This window comes from Buceros rhinoceros, unplaced genomic scaffold, assembly GCF_000710305.1.
Source record: "Buceros rhinoceros silvestris isolate BGI_N320 unplaced genomic scaffold, ASM71030v1 scaffold32961, whole genome shotgun sequence".
Classification (NCBI taxonomy): domain Eukaryota; kingdom Metazoa; phylum Chordata; class Aves; order Bucerotiformes; family Bucerotidae; genus Buceros; species Buceros rhinoceros.
In genome coordinates, this window is record NW_010396513.1 from 1 (window position 1) to 18,950 (window position 18,950).

The 18,950-nt window shown below is 41.4% G+C and overlaps 1 protein-coding gene across 1 annotated transcript in view; it reads left to right on the plus strand.

Annotated features, from left to right (window-relative positions):
* Positions 1-849: 849 nt before the first annotated feature.
* SIK2 (salt-inducible kinase 2) overlaps positions 850-18,950 on the plus strand; it is a gene marked incomplete at its 5' end in the record, with an annotated part of 41,743 nt that continues 23,642 nt past the window's right edge. The window contains 5 exons of the mRNA XM_010145930.1: positions 850-955; positions 1,177-1,200; positions 9,021-9,145; positions 12,178-12,241; positions 18,750-18,911. Of these exons, the coding sequence (XP_010144232.1) occupies positions 850-955; positions 1,177-1,200; positions 9,021-9,145; positions 12,178-12,241; positions 18,750-18,911 (481 nt within the window). The remainder of the gene's footprint in view (positions 956-1,176; positions 1,201-9,020; positions 9,146-12,177; positions 12,242-18,749; positions 18,912-18,950) is intronic.

Consider the following 18,950-nt stretch of genomic DNA (forward strand, 5'->3'; position numbering starts at 1 on the left):
GGGGGGCGGGAGCTGATGGCTTAGTTCGTGAGCGAAGCCATCGCATAGCGATAACTTTCTGTTAATAGGGAAGGTTCAAACCTTGTGTTGTGCCCGCTTGCATGTCCTGAATATTTTATGGTTTCCTGACCTGGCTACTACTAGCAGAAGAGCAGTCTCCTTCTATCTCGGTAATCTCTTTTGGCAAAGGAACTTTAGTGTGTGTGAGAGTGTGCCCTGAATTCTCCCAGACATCTTCCTGCCAGTTAACCGCATTCAGCCGTTTCTGGACTCTTTGTTTAAGCTGCCCCCTTTCCCCCCATCACGAGTATGTTACCTGCTGATTACTAGCCAGTGGATTATTCATATCTTATACTTGACCTAAACCAAAAATGATTCTGTGTGGTTAAAATACAGTCATGTTAACTTTTTGGGAACAGGTGCCTGATGAGAGTAATGTTTCTGGAAGATGAGCTTCCTCTTAGGCTCTCTTGTTAGGTAGGTTTAGTTGCTGCACCCTCAGGTAAGCTTTTTGTAATGCTCTGTTACGGTTGCTTTCATTGTTTACTGAAGAAGAGCTTATTGTGCTGCTCTTCCCCAGACAAAAGTAAATAAAACATTATTCAAAGTACAAAGTGGAAAAGTGTAAAGGCCTGCAGTTATTCAGTTACTATGATCTTGTGTGGTAAAATCATTCCTGTGAGGAATTAAAAATGCCCTTATTTGGGACTTCAGTTAAGGAAAACAAATCTGCAATGCTAGCGTTGCTCTGGCCATGCAGTGATAGGTGAGCTTTGCATCCCAAGTATTAAATTTCTCTTACTGTCTCATTTCTCAAGTTTCATAATAAACCGTTAATTTTTGTTAAAGCCTCCCTTGCTGTTACTGAAGATCCAAGCAGAGACCTCGCAATGTTACTGCTCTGTTCTTAAGTTTGATGCCATGTGCCCAGCTTCTAAACGCTTCATTGAAGACAGTGAGTTGTCACTCGCTTTTTAGATCTCACTTCTTTGTCAGACTTTGGGAGAGGAATGAATAATTTATTTTTATTGGTCATCTTAGAAAGTGTATTTCTTTAGTATTGTTTGAAATAACAAGATTACAGAAAACTTAGAGCTTAACAGCTCCCCAGTTCAGGTATGATTTTTTCCATTTGTGTCTGAAGAAATTACTGAACTCTACTGCATTCTAATACAGTCTTGATTTTTTTTTTCTTCTTAACCAGCCTTACTTTTTTTACGAGCCTCGTGCCCAGTCTGAAGCCTTTTTATCTTCTGTGTGATTTTTCCAGCAGATTTGCCTGTGTTGGAGATTTGTGTCAGGGTCTTTCATTTTTTGTACAGCTACTTTGACTTTCTGCAGTAAGATATGCAAGAATGTTTTTCTGGAACTTCATTGCCGAGTTGGTTGTTGGAAGTATTTACCTGGCCTTTGAGGAAGGGGAACCCTATTAAGATGACTTGTAGTGATGCCAGGGGAAATTAATTTTAGCCAAGTACTGCTCTGCATAAGCACTGCAAGTTTGGCCACCTCCCTGGATTCAGTGTGAGCTCACCATACTCATGAAGTGGAAGTCCTGCTTACTATGGCTTCTAGATGGAAGGCTGTTCACGTTTGAAGCTTGTTCTAAACTGCAGCTTAAATTTCTTGAGTTGCCAATTTTTCTTATTTATCTGTGCCTTTATTAAACTTCCAGTGGAATAATATTTGGCTTATTAGGTTCTGGAAGGGCTGTAACCTTTATACTGTCAGGTCTGTGCCGCAGGAGGATCTGTGCTGTGTGGCTGTGGAGACTAACTCAGAAAGACCTTCTAAAAAGTACTATTTCCTTGTCTGAACTTCTCCTGAATCTCTCTGTTTGAGCCATTTACATTCAGCAGCTGTTTGTTGTTGGGCTCTTTTAGTATCAGGACTTTGAAATTGTATTTTATATGGGTTTGACCTGTAGGAATATTTGCCTGGTTTTTTACGTATCTTTGACTAGTCAGTAGCTGTCAAGTTAAAACAAGATGGGATCTTATTACCTTGGAAGATCAGCACTTACGGATTATGTACAGAATCCATCCTTTTTATGGCAAAACCTACATCTTGGAATATAAAACTGTAACTTGTGCTGAAAATAGTAAATATAGTTGCCGTATTACCAAAAGAGGTGAAAATAAAACCAGGTGTGAAGCAGAAGATGCACAGAGGACAGAGTAATAGATGATGTATGCGAACAAGCTCAGAAATTGGGACTTGAATCCGATATTAATGCAACGCTAAAATGGCCTGGGTAAATAGTCAAAACAGGAGAAGTGTGAAAGTTAAGAAAAATGGGGGGATTGATACATATTTGTAGTCATTTGTAGTATGATCCATTTTAATGACAGTTCATCCAGAAGAAGCTACGTGTTTGAATGTGACCTTTGCTTTGGTGGTTGGTTGCGTGTTTGTTGCCATTCCTGTTAATGGTACGTGCTTTCCTGCCATGCTAATTTATCTCGAGAAATCCTGTGATCTCAGGACAACTCTTATTAGTGAGGCATGCACAAATAAGCAAACTTTTTCTTCAGAAGAGGAGGCTAAGGAAAGAGACCAACGGTGATCAGAAGGATAAAGTTGAAGATGGGTATTTGTTGTAGTGAAATGTAATGATGTGTGGAATAATGAACAGGAGTAAAAAGCTCTTGGAATAGATGAAGGTACTACTTGGAAAAGAGCCAGGCACTTCAGGGGTGAACAGGCACGTTGCCCACCCAGCCCCGAAACGCTGTAACTAGTACCCCCTAAGCTAAGGAGCAGTCTTGCAGAGAAGAACACTAGCTATTGCTCCTCGGAGGAGAAGGAAACCCTTCTGAGCAGTACGACAGCTGTGCTTTAGCTCTCTGGTACGGTACGGGTGGGTTTCACTTGTCTCTGAAACTTAGCAACTCCTGATGCAAGGTGTGCTCCTAGTTCACACACCAGTGCCTGACCGAGCGTGCTCAGGTACCTGCAACAGTGAACGGTGCTCGTGGAGACAGCAGCTCCCTGTGCTGTGCAGCACGCAGTTGGCTTAGTGGGAAATGACCCTATGCCAAAAAGAGACTCAGGGTGCTGACTTAACTGTTTGCAGCCTGGGCACGCTGGGTGTGTGGCAAGGAGGAGAGGAGGACCAGGTACCTGGAGGTAGAGGATGGGAGCTCCAAGCAGATCAGGTTGAGCATGCTGAGCCGCACCCTGAGGGAGGCGCGTGCTTTCGTACATCTGTGGCAGCCAAAGATTTCGCTGTTGCAAACTGGAGTTGCTCTAGATTGCAGGAAGTTGTGGTTAATTTTAATGTAGGTTATCTACTTCTAGGATGTTTGGGGTTGACAGCTCAAATCTGAGTTTCTGTAACCTGCATGAAACCTTAAAGCTTGCACCGACGTGGCCAAACCTCTTTCTGTGTGTTAATGTTAGGCCATGTTGGGGGGGCTTTTGCGTGATGGTTTTTTGGTTTGGCTGGGGTTTTTTTGAGAGAGACTAGGTGGAGAATTAAATGAATAATATAAAAACAATGGAAACTGAAAGCTGGAGTAACTGAATGATAGAAGAACTTGCATCTTTATTTGACAATCATTTCACCTTCACCGCTCGACAGTTTCAAGTCCCAGATGTCCGATAAGGATTGAGCACACTCGTGTTTTCTATGCTCTCAGTAAAACAGGGAAGGAAATATGTGCTATTCCTAATATTTTTTTAAATTAAATCATTAAAGTTGCAAAAATATTTTGGAGTAAAAGTCTTTAAGCAGCAGAAACTGATGAAGGGGAAGATAAGGGAAGGAACATGATTTTTTTTTTTCTTTTGTCATTTGAAGTATGTCCTAATACTCCATATCGATGTTTGGTTGGGATTTTTTGGTTATTTGTCTTTTATTTTCCTTAGGAGAAGTGACAATTTAAAAATAAAAAAGCAAAACTAGAGTCACAAAACTTGTGTAATTGTCCTTAATTTGGTATATGCCAAATGAGAGTTAGTTTGCTGGTGTTGAGGCAATGATTGACCATACTGGAGAAATGAGAATTCATTTCTGTGTGCAGTCAGTCTCTGCACTGTCTCCAGAAGATTAAAGTGATGTTCCGACATCTCTGCAAGGGGCTAGTAGTGGTTAGCAAGCTGTATATTCAGGAGCAATACATGCTTTTCAGATAGGAAGCTGTTCCCCGTTTTGAAGCAGCTTCTCCACCTCTAAGAATTGCTTCCCTTTTTCCTGTCATCATGACACAGCTGAGGTGATGGACAAAAGTGAGCTGTCGCTGCTGAATGCACTGTTCCTTCTCAGATCGTTATGAAGAACTTGCTGGATTTTAAGCATTTACAAGTGGTTTTTCTCTAAATCTTTTATGGCCCTGCAAGATACATGAAAACTGAAGGTTCAGAATAGACCGAGATCCCTCATCTGCATTTGACTGCCGAAGCAGTGATGCCAGCTGCTACTATGATGCTGCCACTGCGTGCACATCTGTAATACACACACCGACTTGTACAAGGGTTGCAAATAGCACATTTTTTTTCCTTCGAGTAGGCACACACTTTTACTCTGTTCAGAGACAATCACTTAATAGTACCAAGTAACTCCACACTAACACAAAATACAGTTTGATGTAGTGTGGTGGGGTTTTAAACCAAACCTGTTTAAACGGTGAGTAGAGCTTGCCCTTCATTAGCCTGCATCTCAAATAAGATATTCTTAATCAGTGGAGAGCTGTGCTTAGAATTATTTCAGATACCTGAGACTGAACGAGTGTGGTTACACAACACACAGTTTTATGAATATATTAGTGATAGCTGTCATCTGAATGATCTCAAGAAGTCTTGTTTGTCATCTTTGAAGAGATTAAGGATGTAGCAGCACAAAATGCATCTATTAATGTGACAACAGAGGCAGCAAGTAGCCGGCAAAGGCTCGTTCTGTAGCGCTCCAGAACACTTTGTTTTCCCACGTTTGCGAAGTTACATGTGACATAATTTTTGTAGCTCCGTAGTTGCCTGCAGGAATTCAGTATTAACTGAGTTAATTAAGAGCATTTTATTAATGCTGTCATTAGAATCTGGTGATATCCTCATAAAAACACTTTTAAGAGAAGTGTTCATCCACATCCATGATGCGTGGATGTACCTGAGTGCCTGGTGTATAACCAAAACAGACCTTTTCAGACCGAAAAGCTATAAATGAGGAATACTTTGATCAGTGACACGTTTGTGCTGTACTTTTGGCAGTAGGTGGGTGATTGTATAGACAACACAGAACATTACTGTATGCTTTCGTGGGGTGTCAACCTTCTGCCGCTTGTTCTCAGTCCACGATCACTTGTGGTATGGGGAGGTCAAGGAATGTTTCACAACTATTGAAAGGATTTTCTGGAGCCATCTTCCTCCAAGAAATCTGTGACCTGAAGACATGTTTTCCTGCTCCCACACTTTCAGAAGAAGGATTTGGTTTCAGTCTTTCAGCTGTCTTTGGGAACTGTTGTATTTCTCAATGTGTGCAGTAAGGCGATAGGATAGGAAACTTGGAAAAGAAAGGAGGAGGAAGCGTTGGAATATGAAGCATTGTTCTTGGCCAGAAAGTGTAGTGAAAGTTACAGCAGGGTTTGTAGCCATGCTTCCCAAATTTATATGACTGGTTTTCATTATTCTTTCTTTCCTCTAATGAAATTTTACTGGTGGTTGCCCAGGAAATAAGATCTGTTCAACTGTAACTATTGTGGGTTTGGTTTTGGGGTTTTTTTTTTGAACTCTTTGTGGACGTTAGAAGCTAGGGACTGCAGTGTTCACAATAATGCCTGATACCACTGGAGAAAGCTGTCAACATACACACTTGTAGATAGGCTTGGAAGTGGTAACAGGCTGTATTTGAAATGTTTGTCCTTCCAGTAAAAGGAATACTCCACTGAAGAGCAAACTGTGGAAGTGTCAAAGTATACCAGAAAAAATGCCAAGAGTTGGAGTACTTGTAGAGCTCGATTTTTCACCAGGATAAGGTGGTGGGAGTCGAGCTTTACTGGAAAAAGTAGCACTAGCAAGCTGTACAGCTGAGGAATGCTCCCTCTCCCTACGAGCAGTAGGTGAGAAGCGTAGAGGAAGGAAGTATCAACACTTTTGCTAATTAAACTGATGATAGTGCGATGGATAGCTAAACAAAGGCTCGGCGTGAGCCTCAGCTGCAAGGCAAGCAAGTTTTAGGTAAAGCTTCTACACGATGGGAAGAAAGGAGGTGGTGAAGAAGGGAGCTACTGCAAATACCTGAAGTTACTCAGTCTGATGCAGGCTGTGTAAATTGCTACTCTATTTAGTTTGCCATTAAACTTTAAATACAAAAAAAGCAGCAGTATTTTTTGCATTACTTGAGGTTGATGGAGGCATTCAGACCTTGCTGAACTTCTGATCAAAGAATGGAGGTGCCTTGTTTCTTGACAGAAAGGTGTATTCTTGTTTTATGGTAGGAATGTAGAATAATCTTTTCATTGGTTTGTAAATAAGAAACAGTGGGCTTGATTCCTCTGAATTCTGGAGGTCACCCAAATAATGGGTATAAACTGAGACAGATAGGGAGAATGAAGGAAAAATTATCTTGTGTCTCTGGTTGATTCCAGGGAGACAGTAGAAAATAAGCTACAGGAAGAGGAGAAATGTGAACACGAGTTGTTTCTGATAAATGCTTCCTGATGTGTAAGATTTTTGGACTGACTTTATTGCTTTGGTTTAATGACTTCGACGTTTTGTAACCTTCTAGTGAAATGATTTCTTCTTAGGCTCATAAATTGTGCCTGCAAAAACAATAACCAGAACTCTTTTATTAGGTGTGATCTTAAATTAGGTCAGAGACACTTAAAGGGATGGGTCTTGTACGGTGGTTTTTCTTAAGCTGCGTGAATGATTGTTTGCATCCTCTGCTGCCCCGTGGTGTATCATCAGACCAAATAAGGAAGCAGCTTGCTGTCCTGCCCTTAGGAGCGAGTGAGCGGAGACCTGCTGCGAGGAGGAGCAGTTGCTGCAGGGAGTAGTCAATGGGAGCGCAAATCTGGCATGACCGAGTGGGCAGTGTGCGTTTGGATAGTCCAGTCCCGTGCTCGTTCTTGTTCTTCTTTCGCCTGTCCCTTGCATGTGTGAAGGCAGGCCTTTATTATCAGCTTTTATACATGCACCAAGTGTAAGACAGCAAATTAACATCGTAGTTGGGAGGAATGGGAATAGGATGAGGGGTAACAAATAAGAGCAGAAGCACGTGATCCATGTGGTTTAGAGATAGTGTCTCACCGTCAAAATCCAGAAACTTTCAAAGGGAGGTCTCTAACCTTTGGACCTGTTGTCTCGAGCATCGCTGTTCCTGTACGCTTCTCAGCGTGCACTGTGGTGTGATGCGAAAGAGGGCAGAGGAGATGCGGTATGGAGAGGGCTGCAAATCCAGACTGCTAGCAGAAGACTACAGGGGAGGCATGTTTGGAAAAGAGCAGGCTTCGGGATCCCCTAAATGACGGTATGATATACTGTGATAGAAGAAAGTTGCAGAGAACTGGGGAGAGGGGTGGCGGCGTGGGGTTGTTGAACACGGTGTTAGTTGCCGCTTCTTCCAAAGCGTCCACAGTTAGGCTTTGAAGAATAAAGGCTGTGGAGTAACTTGTGCTGAATGGTGAAAGTGTGTGATGCGAACCTGTTTCCTTGTTTTCCAGTAGCTGTATGTATCGTTGTTCTTATCAATGTGTATTGGGTTTTGATAAATCAGTTTCAGTGAGTTCTATATTAATCAGACAATCTTTAAAAAAACACAAGCCCCATCTATATTTTGAAAAAGGTGTTTAAAAATTGTTTGCTTTGGGAAATAGTCTTGTTCTGCTTCAGCTATGTAAGAGTGCATCCTGCATTTTAAAATCAGAAAATTTTTTCACTGGTTACAATGCTAGATCAGCTTATTCACTCACAGAGGAATCTTATTTTTCTGGCGGTTAGGGGTGACAAATGACTTTTGAAGAGGTTATCAAGCAAAAGCATACTGAACCGGGGTTAATAAATAGTTAATTCTGAATTCAGGTGGGTCCATAATCAGCCTTACTGGAGATAATGAGGTTTGCCTCCTGTGGATTTTTGTCTCCTGCATAGCAGCTGTCTCCTATAGTTCAATAGTTTGCGAAATGCAGTTATAATTGGAAGCATTTGTGTGACTTATATTGTTTGCTCCTGCTTCAGCATTAATGATGTGATATTCAGGGTGAATAAACACGATTTATATATTCAATACTCCTTAGTGTTGTTATCTTTTGCATGTTTTTTATAGTAGCTATATTTTTTCTTTCTTTGTTTAATTTTTTTTATGTCTTCTGTTTGAAATTTTTTCTCTAAGCATGTGTGGTTACCATGATTCACTTTGCAGGTATTGCCTAAAAACAAGGTCAGTAGGACCAAGATCGGTCCTCTAAACTAATTGATATCTGTTTGCAAGGTTTGTCTGACAAGTGTATCTGTACAGAGTGCTTTTCCTCAGTGGGTGAACTGCAGATGTCCTTGTGTAGTAGCATATTAATTACAGTTAAAATAAGCATGTCACAGTTAAAACTACATGAGTTCATCGCGTTTCAATTATTTGTGTTGCGCCAACAGTTTTCTTTTAAAAATACCATTTTGCATTTGTGGGGTTCAGGTTGCCTGCCTTGACTCCAGAAATGGATGCCATTAGGTTTTTAAAGATTTTAGTCTTTACAGCACTGCTGCATGAAGGATCCCCAGTCATTCCCACCTGCTACTGGTCTGAGAACATTCTGCATCTGGTCTCACTGGAGCGCTGGCCCCCGTCACCTGTTCTGTATCTTCCATTTCTTTTAAAACTGTCTCTCATGTGCTGATGTAGGCAGTGTTCCTGTAGCCACTTAGCAGGACTACTGACATGTTTAATGTTGTGCTTCTGTATTTTTAAGTGTGGGATGTGTTTTTCTGAGCTAGAAGAAAGCCCCCAGTTATCTGGGGTTGCATTATTCCCTTCATAACGAGAATAAACTAAGGAGAAAGACGTTGGAGTTTTAATCTCGCTTTTGCTATTTATCTGCAGGTGGCAATAAAAATCATTGACAAATCTCAGCTGGATGCTGTGAATCTGGAGAAGATCTACCGAGAAGTCCAGATAATGAAAATGCTTGATCACCCACACATTATAAAGCTCTACCAGGTATAGTCAGTGGTGGGTTTTTTCCCTTCTCCCCCTGTTTTGCTCTGCTATGAAGAGTTCACTCTATGCCAGTGACTTCTGTTAGATCACCAGTCTGTGACAAACTCAGCTTTTCTAGAATTGATTTGCATTGGGTAAGTGTTCTAACTTTTTTGAAGGTACATGACTTGTGGTCTTTCCCATTCCATGCTGCCAGTTTAGGCTGGCTGGGTTAGGTACTCAAGTGAGCCTGAAATCTGCTGGAAATCCACAGGAGGTTGTCAGTCTTCTATCGGTGAAAGAGCTAAGCTGGAAATGCCCAGTGAAGGGACTTTGCTGTCTCTTGGTAGACAAGGTTCTACGTAAGCTAGAGCAGCATAGGAATATTCAGTCTACAGTGAGTACCGGCTTGGAGGCTCTGTGTGAGTACAGCGGGTTTCCTTAGTCGAGTCTTGGCTCACAGTGCAGATTGAGGATGACTCGCAGCCTTTTTCTTAGCCAGAGATGGTAAGACATGAGGATGCATAAATCCAGATTCTTCAGATGTGCTTGTGATGCAAATGCATAAATCAAGCAAGAGCTTCCCAAACACTTTATCTGAAGTGTGTTTACTAGGAAATGGGTAACTTGATTTTTGTTGGCATCTTGCATCTCACTCCATTTGTGGATATGGACAATTCACTGTTTATCCCAAAGGGAATTGTGTTTGTAGAATTGAATGCATCCCTTTATAATATAGGGGTTGAATAATTATAGCACAGCAATGAGTATTTATATGAGAGAGAAACCTGCACTGGTGATAATGCAGACAGTGAAATCTTGTGAAGGTTTTTACTAGTGACTTCCTCAGTGTGCGTAGTTCGTATAGTAAAACAGAAGTTTGTTTTATATTGTTGCTCTTCTGTTTCATTTTCTGTTTCTGCTAAAACATTTGCTGCTGCTGCCGTTTGTGCCTCGGTTAACTCTTGCTTTTAGAGCTTTCCTGAGAATATTCCGTTTGTTAGTGTTCTGTATAACAAATCTCATGGTGCTTCTGAGGACTCTAGCTCAACAAACAGAGATTTGTGCGTGCTAGAACCCAACTTTGAATTTAAGTTCGTCTGATGACGTCTATAAAGGCAGTGTGAAAAACAAGGATTTGGACCTATAGCATTGGAGTTGTTCTACTGATTAAAGATTAAGATCCCGGTTTAGACTTGTTTAGCTTACGGGAAAGAGACTAGCACTTCCTCTTTAACATACTGCTTCACGGAGTAGAGGCACACCGTAGAGAGTCAAATTTCTAGTTAGTCTGAGTAATATTTACCACAGTTCCTTCTGAATGAACGACAAACAGATGGTAGAGGAGGGTCTGAGAATACCGAAGTCTGGAGATCAGCAAGTTCTCTTGAAGAGGAGGGTAATTGCTACGTAGTCCTGACCCTTTTACTATCAAGGAATTGGCTTGTTAGAAGTGCACTGGGTAGATAGGCAAGTTTATTTTAAAAATAGCCTTCAGTGGAACTGCCTCACTAGTTCTCTTGCATCTTATGCCCATCACTGTACTGTGTCCACACTACAAGCTTCTGAATTGTCTCATGTCGAGGAACTACTGAGGGTTGTCAAGGTCAGGCAGTGAATCTTGGCTTGATGAGGAGTGGTTCCATATATGTGTAGTCTACAGGCTCTTGCAACTTCCTATTTCCAAATGTTGGTTTAAAACAGTCTTTTCAAACAATTCTGCCTTCCAGATACAGACCTTTCAGTCATAATGTGCTCAGCTGTTGTAGAGTTAAACAAGGCTGCAGGAGAGACTGAAGAGCTCCCATCTCGTTCTGTCTGCTGAAAACTGTCAGTTTTCTGATAATTCTGCTCTTTTTATAACTTTCAGGGTTTGCCTTTTTTTAAGCATTCCTCTAAAAAGAGTTTATTTGTGAGCTGTCTTCTAGTACTTCCAAGCTTGTGCATAAACAAAATGCAAAAATAAAGTTCAAGAAGGTCTTGCCCACAGACAGCTCAGGCTGAACGACTTTACTGTGGCTATTGGAACAGGCCCAAAATGAGTTGGGTGTTGAAATTGTTGCTTTGTGCTGAAGGGAAGTCCTAAATGACTTTATTTTGAAGGAGAGGATTTTCAGTGTATCTTTTATGCTTTTTGTACAACGCATTCCTGAGTAGCTGTTTAAGCAATCAAGGAGTCGATTATTAGCAGGAAAGCTGCAAGAGAAGTGACTAGGCTGCATTTTCCCAACTGATATCGTGGAAGCATGGAATTCTGAATTGTTGGGTGAAATCTCTCTGTTCAAGGCTATGAACAACTGTTCTGTGGAAAAGTTTTGAAGTCTTCCCCTTACCCTCTTTCTTTTTTCCCTGTTTATCTCCAGCTTCCCATGTTTTTGAATTGTGAGTAGTCTGTTCTTGTGATAGGAAAACTGGATCTTACCAGGAGAGAAAGTAGAAGATGCTTAATATTTTGGTGTTGTTTTTCTTCCCCCCACCAGAGGTTTTATTGAGAATGTGATAGTTCTGTAGTTGTACTGTCCAGTTGTACAGGGGGATCCTGTGATGTGGTCCTTCTACCTGAATTTTGTCAGGTTTTACAACTGATACTCATCTATATATGTTTTTCTTTCCGTAACTAGAGAACTGTTGGTAACAGAGGTCAGTACGATCTCCAGTCATCTTTCCCAAGCACCAGCCGTTGGCATGTTACAGAAGTTGAGCAAGGGAATAACTTCAGGCCAATTCATTAAAGGAAAGTCTTTAAACTAGCTGCTGAGGATACTATCATTTTACGTTAGTCAGTTGTGGCTGAGAATCCTCTCCACCTCCTCCTTCACAGACTGGCTTTATGAAGTAATTGAAGCTTATCCTTGTGCTTAGCATGCCAGTGCTCCCCTTGAAATTATTGAGGTAACTTGAACGAACACGGTGGAAGATTGTGGTAACTGTATGTGCAAGGCAAAGAGTTTCACGTCTTCACCAGGAGAGAACAATGAAGAAGTATCCATGTGAGTGGGTTTTTCTGTTGTTGTTCCTGCAAAGAATCTCATGTGCCATTTCATCATCAACAGGTGATGGAGACCAAAAGCATGTTGTACCTTGTGACAGAATTTGCCAAAAATGGAGAAATTTTCGGTAAGCAAGAGAATGTTTTCATGTTCAACATTTTAATGTTAACTTCTAAAGTTTGAACAATTGTATTTGTCTTGCCTAAGGATCCCTTTTACTGTAGTATGTCACTTTGCTTTGTTTTCCAAGAAATGTGTGAAAACTCTCCCTGTTTCTCATTTTAGAACTAAGAACTTCAGGGAAAACTGTTACAGTGTACACTAGCATAAAAGAAGTTTAAAATTACGATGTTTCTTTAGCAGAAGAGATAGTTTGTTAAACAGAACAGTGCAGCATAAACGCTCATCTCAGCTGACAGAATTACCAGGTTTTCAGTACTGAGTGAGATGAAAAACCATATTTAGATGTTCAGCCAGATAGTGAACAGTGGCCCGAACAGGATTTTGGATAAACTGAAGAATCCGTTTTCACTGTGTCTTGAGGAAGAACATGGTGGGGCAGGAGGGGGTGTCAGGGTGACTAATAATAAACATTTCGGGTTGTCTGTGTTGACTTGTGTTGCCAAAGTCACATTAATTCTGTGGCTCAAACTGATCACTCAAGCAGGATTTCACTGTTCAAATTTGCGCAAAATACAGTGGGGGTTTGGTTGTAATACTTCACAATGCAATTTTTTGGTTTTGTAATGCTCAGCTTGGACTACAATAGATTTCATTTTATTTCTCTGGGAAAAGTTGTTACTTAAATCAGCACAGGACAATTGTGGTATATAAATATTCTGAGCAGAAAACACTTCACAGTTGCTGAGCCCTCTTTTACCATATGTGATTGCTCAAAGTGCAGAACAGCAGAGAATCCTTCAGTATTTTGAAGGACCGGAAGAACTGAGGCAGCTTATTAAGTTTTAAAATCTTCTGCCGATGATATGTAAAAATTTCTGATGCTGCTGTGCATCAGCCTTTGCTCTTCTCAAGGGCTGCGGAGTGAACAGTAACAGTGATTCCGTGCTCCTGAGGCTTGTGTTCTAGTATCCAAGGTGATTCCTGCACACACTCTGCTGCCTTGACTGTAGCAATGGGCACAGTAAAAAAAAATCTTCTAAATATATGTAACACGGACCTGCTTATGGCAGCCAGGATGTAGCCTTCAAGCTGCCCTTCAGTGTAGCTGGAATAACTATAACTCTAAAGTCAGGCTGGTAGAATCTGCTGTGCCATTATCAGTGACCTCTAGGGCCGTTTTGCCTTCCACAGTTGTAGTATGCATACGTGTCCCAGGCTGTTGTTTGAGATTTTTCTAAGCTCTGAGGCTAGGGTAGCCATGAAGCCCTCTCGAGGAGGGACAGGCTGATTTCCCCCTTCCCCAGAACTAGCTATATATAGCAGTGCCACAGGGAAGAAACACCGGAAATGTGACACTAAGGAGTTAAATGCATTTCATTTTGACTTGCGTTAGTGCCTTTACAAGGAGCATTAGAGAGCAAAGTAAAAATGCTTTTTTAAACTCCTGCACATGTGAGCCTGTGTTCTTCAGCCCAGAGATGAGTTTGCTCTTCATAAACTTGTTTGAAATAGCTGACGACCTGCAGAATAGCAAGACAATGTTCTAATAAGGCTGAGATGATAAAACACCAAAAATGTTACTCCCATTTTTGAATACGGATGGTAGCGCAGGTCTGTTTTGGGGTCTAGTAACCTTTGAAGATCTTGCACATTTCTCAGGAATGTGGGTTGGGTTGGTTTTTGCGTTGTGCTTCTCTCTGAAGGAACAGCATAATTTGCTTTGCACTGATTACTATCTGGAAATACTGAGTAAGAAGAAAGAGGATGCTGTTTTTCTCACCTCCTAAGCTGCTATTCTCAAACCAGTGCTAATCCTGAGGCCCAGCCATGAGTTGCAGGCTGGCCTAAAACTTCTTTTTCCTTCTGGAATCTTTCCAATTCATCTCATTACTTGCCTTGAACTATGTATTTCATACACAGCAGAGATTGTTACTCTATTTAGGAACTGGACTGAGGTGTTAGAGACAACCTTTCTTTCCTAATAAAAGCTAACTTCATGAGTTTTATGATCGATACCCAGGCACTTAGAGTTTTCACATGCGTTTTGGTTGCATTAACAAAATTGGAGTTGCTGAGAGAGTTTCTCTGAAAGTTTCTCAGTCCACATCACCAGGCAGAATGAACTTGGAGTGCAATGGAATAAAGTTCAGTGTGTGGAGTTCAGAGGGCCCTGGCGATTGGAGCACAGAAGAGGTGGAGCCTGGCTGGTTTTCAGTTTTTACTTTAGTGAGGGGGCAAGGCAATAGATTTCATGGAAACAGAACTCACATGTTCAAAGTCCATTCTTGTCTGGGTCATCTTCCCTGCCACCACCTTTTATTCTTTTTCATTGGACTGCTTGTGTCATAAGCAGGATATCATGTCCAGAGCAACTTTGTAATTAGACAGTAGAGAAAATCAGGGTACTATTTAATAAACAAAAAAGTAGAAGGATGATGCAAACCATGAGCTTTTTCTCCTTCCTGTACTGAGCCTTCTTTGGGTGTATTGAATTTGCCATGTCAAGCCTAATGGTGTGTGAAATAAAGTCTCCCTTTTATAACACTAGTTTTCAAACAGCACAAGTAGTGGGATGCTCCTCTGGAGTCTGTATCCAAGTGTCTGACGTCCCTCATGCGCATTTTAAAAGCAGTGAGCATGACCAAGCTACCAGCTTGTTACAATCGTTAAGACATAAACTATGCTATTTAAAGGCATGTGCTGCTTTTGGCTGAAGTTTAGGAGCAGTTGTTTTGATCTTGTCCTTCAGTTTCCTCATGTAGCCTCTCACCGGGTTTTAGCATGGAACTGCCAAACAAATGGGAACAGCACAACATCTCCTGGAGCTCTAGGTGGAGAGCGTTTGACTCATGACAGGGTGACGCCATGTATGTACTGCTCTGGTACTTCTGTTTTCTACTTCGTGCAGGAAATGTGAAGAGGAGAACGACTGAGGAATAGTGAAGAGGCCAACATCTCAGCTGCCAGACATGGTGCCCGCTTGCTGAACTGCACTTGCACACTCACTGTTCTCTCACATCTCATAGATGACTTCACTGGTTGTTTAGGTGTCCTTACAACCTTCAGTCTGTTTCGCAGTTGGACAGTAGATTGAGGACCTCACTGCCTTTTAGAGAACCTACAAGAAATAATGGGGTACAGTTAGGCTGTATTGTTGTGCTACACAGGCATCTTTCTGCGTTCCTGTGAAGATTTTAAAAAGCATTCATGATGAAAACAATGTTTATTTCTTACCCTTGGCAAGTGCCAGCCACCCCATTTAAAAAATTACTTTTGTGGAATGATAACAATGCCCAGGAATACAAAATAACCCCCCTGAGTCAGTCCTGTTTATGTCCCAAAGGGTACTTCAGAACTTAAGCCTGTTTTTGCAAGAGGCTTTTGGGCATTAACAGCGTGTGCCCAGTGGATGTATGGGAAATAGATCAGGCCATTTGGTGGGTCTTATCAGGTACACGTGCAAAATCAAACATCCCTAAAGAGGTAGATATCAAAGTAAATCTGGTTTTGAAATAGTAAAGCACTGAACATGCAGAGAGGCTGGTAAATATTTGGAAAAAATTTCTTGCATAAAAGAGCAGCTAGATGTGAAAACACTCCTACATTAAATATGTATAGTAACTAGGCATGCAGAGTGTTCTGTGGTTGTGCAAATGAAAAAGTGACAGTGCTATTACAGTTTTATTGACCCTTTTCTGAGTGTTTCTATTAGAAACATGCAGTAACCGATGCAGAGTTTAACCAAAGTGACCTAAATTCTGTACTGGATTTTGTTCTGCTCATTAGGGAAGCCAAAGTAGTGTTCTTTTGTCCTCAAACCAAATTTTACTGAGAATGAGATTCCCTTCGTAACTAGTCCTTTGTGATACTGCAGTATCCCAGCTCACTCGATACAGATGAGTCTTACAAGTTTTCTAGAGTACTTCAGCATCAATGCTAAGCCCTAAGGAACAGCCGCGGCTCTCTCAGCCTTTCCTAGTCTAACAAGCGCTTCAGTCCAAGTCATCTTTGTTATCCTTCACTGTATGTACTTTGGAATATATGGTCCTTTTTAACAGAGCCTTAACTCACCAGATTTAAAATGTGTGCCATTGTCCACCTAAGCAAAGGACCATATTTACATGGAAAGCATCGATCACGGGGTTTGCCAGACAATGCCTGAGTCATAGGTTTTGAAGTAAATAGCATCTTAATTTTTCAGTTGTCCAGTAAATCAACGTATTGGACCTACTGTTGAAGAGGCTGGAGGAGCTGCCTTGTGACAAAAGTCTTGCCACTTTCTGCTGTGGGTCCAGCTAAATCTAAGATAGCTTATGGTTTCTGTTTTATTACAGGAAAATGAAAACCCCTACCATAGACACACGTAGCCAGGCTCTAGGTATCTGCGGTAAAACTAGAGTTCTGGTTCTTAGCTCCAGAGGTGTAGACGTATATATTCAAAGAGGTTCTAGCTATTTTGGCAGAATGGCTCTAGCAAGTAGCAGCTGTCTTAAAGTGGTTTCTGTAACCCGGGGCTGGCATGCTGTCTGTGTCCCAGCCTTTCCTGTTTGCAAACTAGTTAATGCACAAACAGTATCCTTGCACGTACCATCGCGTTCAGAGTGTGGTACGTTCTACTTTTCCGGGAGAGAAAGCGGTGTTTTTCGGGGAAAAAAAATGACTATTCTGTGCAGACTGCTAGACTTGGTGGAACACTTAAAGCCGAGGTGGTTTGGACTCTTTAAATAAGTCCTGACAGGCTAGAGCCATTCAAGCAAATGACAGCTTGGATTCATTAACTTGTTTGCTGCGTTGCTAACAAATGATGGATTAGCAGCTTCAAGAGCTGGTTTACGTTCAGTGTACTTTAGTTTGTGCCTTTGATATCTGACTTCACCTTGATACCGTGATTTGTCAGTCACTTTGTGGCTGGATGGTATTTAGCTTACGAATACTATGATCTCCCCTTGCTGCCAGGCTTTTGTTTGTTCTTGCGCTTTGCCAAGCTAAAGTGTATTCAGATTTAGGTAAGGTAGAAGCTCTGAGGAGAGTTTTTTCAGATCTGCAGGTTCCAGAGATCAGATCTAATGAGCTTTGCTTAAAAATGTTTCTTGAGGGCTGTTGAAATGAGTATCCTGCAACTGAGATCTCATCTGCTGCTTCAGACGGTTCAGGAACAGCCACCTCTGTGCTTGCAGAATGCACCTGGGAGGCAGCAGAAGCAGCGTGTGAAATTCTTTCAATCCCACCACAAGTAAAACAAAATTGTTACCTCAGTAACGGGGTACAGAGGTTTTCTCTAAGTGACGCCCTTATAAAATGTCTCTGAAATAAGCCTGTTCGACTGAGCATATTGAGAAGACGAAGCATTAATGATTGCATTTGCTTATTTGAACCATACAAGTGAGAGTAGTTTTTGTATCACTGATATTACCTAACTAGTTTAGAAGATCTAATCAATCATTTACTTATGGATTTTGTCAAAGATTCTTATAAATAAACAGAAGTAGGATCAAAGCCTCTGTTACATCACGTCCCCTTGTAAACTTGCAGAAGCAGCTGCTTTGACCTGTTAACTGAGTTCAGACAGAACCGTTTGCGTCAGCTGGTCTGTGAAGGGTGATTCCTGTTCATGGGACTTTCTCTGTAAATGATAATCAGGAGGGGCCGGCAGGAGCTCCAGCAGTGTCGCTCTTGCTGCCTGTTTTTTGTCTCACTTCGGTGCTCGTTGTGCTGTGGCAGGTGGTTGAAGATCGCTGCGTTTCTGTACGCCCAGCCCTTGCCTGCGTTGGCGGGGTACGACCTCTCTGTGCATTTGCACCTTGGCTGTTAACTGTATTCTTTGGGGGATGTTGAAGGCAATTCTGAAACTATCCTAAGAGTTGATTCTTTGATTTTTATGCTCCTAAGAGAAAGAATAGAATTGGCTATAGGAGCTGTTTCTGTCAAGACTCGCACAGTCGCTGCTTCACTTCTTTTTGTTCCTGAAGATAAATGAAGTTTACGGTTTCAGAGATGTTTGTTTCAGGACTGATGTAAGTTTTTACAACATAATCAAATATGGAAACAAAATGTTCTTTCTGCTTACGATGCAGTGCAGACAAGAGAAAGGTCAGGATGGTACCTTATGGGTACTTGTTTTATTTCCAGAGAAAAAATATTTGCAGCCACCCCTCTGTTGAGGTTTCAGAGGGAGAAGTGTGTAATGATGCTTGTGAGTGGCAAAAGGCTAAAGCTTGAAGTACCTCATGATGGAGAAGCCAGTTATTCCAAGTATTCCTATTGCACAAGAGTTGTGTATATGAAAATATTTATCAGAATAGTCAGAGGGAGGGGAGAGTAGAGTTTCATTACAGAGCAGCTTTTTCTTTTTTTTTCATTCTTTTGTGGGGGTGAGAATAATGGGTTGGAAACTGGGATTGGCTGAAATACTTTTTTTTGAGTTTCTTAGTGCTATTTATTTGAGAGAAATCATTTAGTTCTAGGATTGTTGCTTGCTGTCCAGTCCATTTAAACCTGCTTTATTTTAACAGATTACCTCGCCAGCCATGGGCGCCTGAGTGAGTCGGAGGCCAGGCGCAAGTTCTGGCAGATCCTTTCAGCAGTGGAGTATTGCCATGGTCGAAAGATTGTGCATCGTGACCTGAAGGCTGAAAATCTTCTGCTTGATGGCAACATGAACATCAAAATAGCAGGTACTCAGAATATAAATGATATTCAATAACACCTTATTT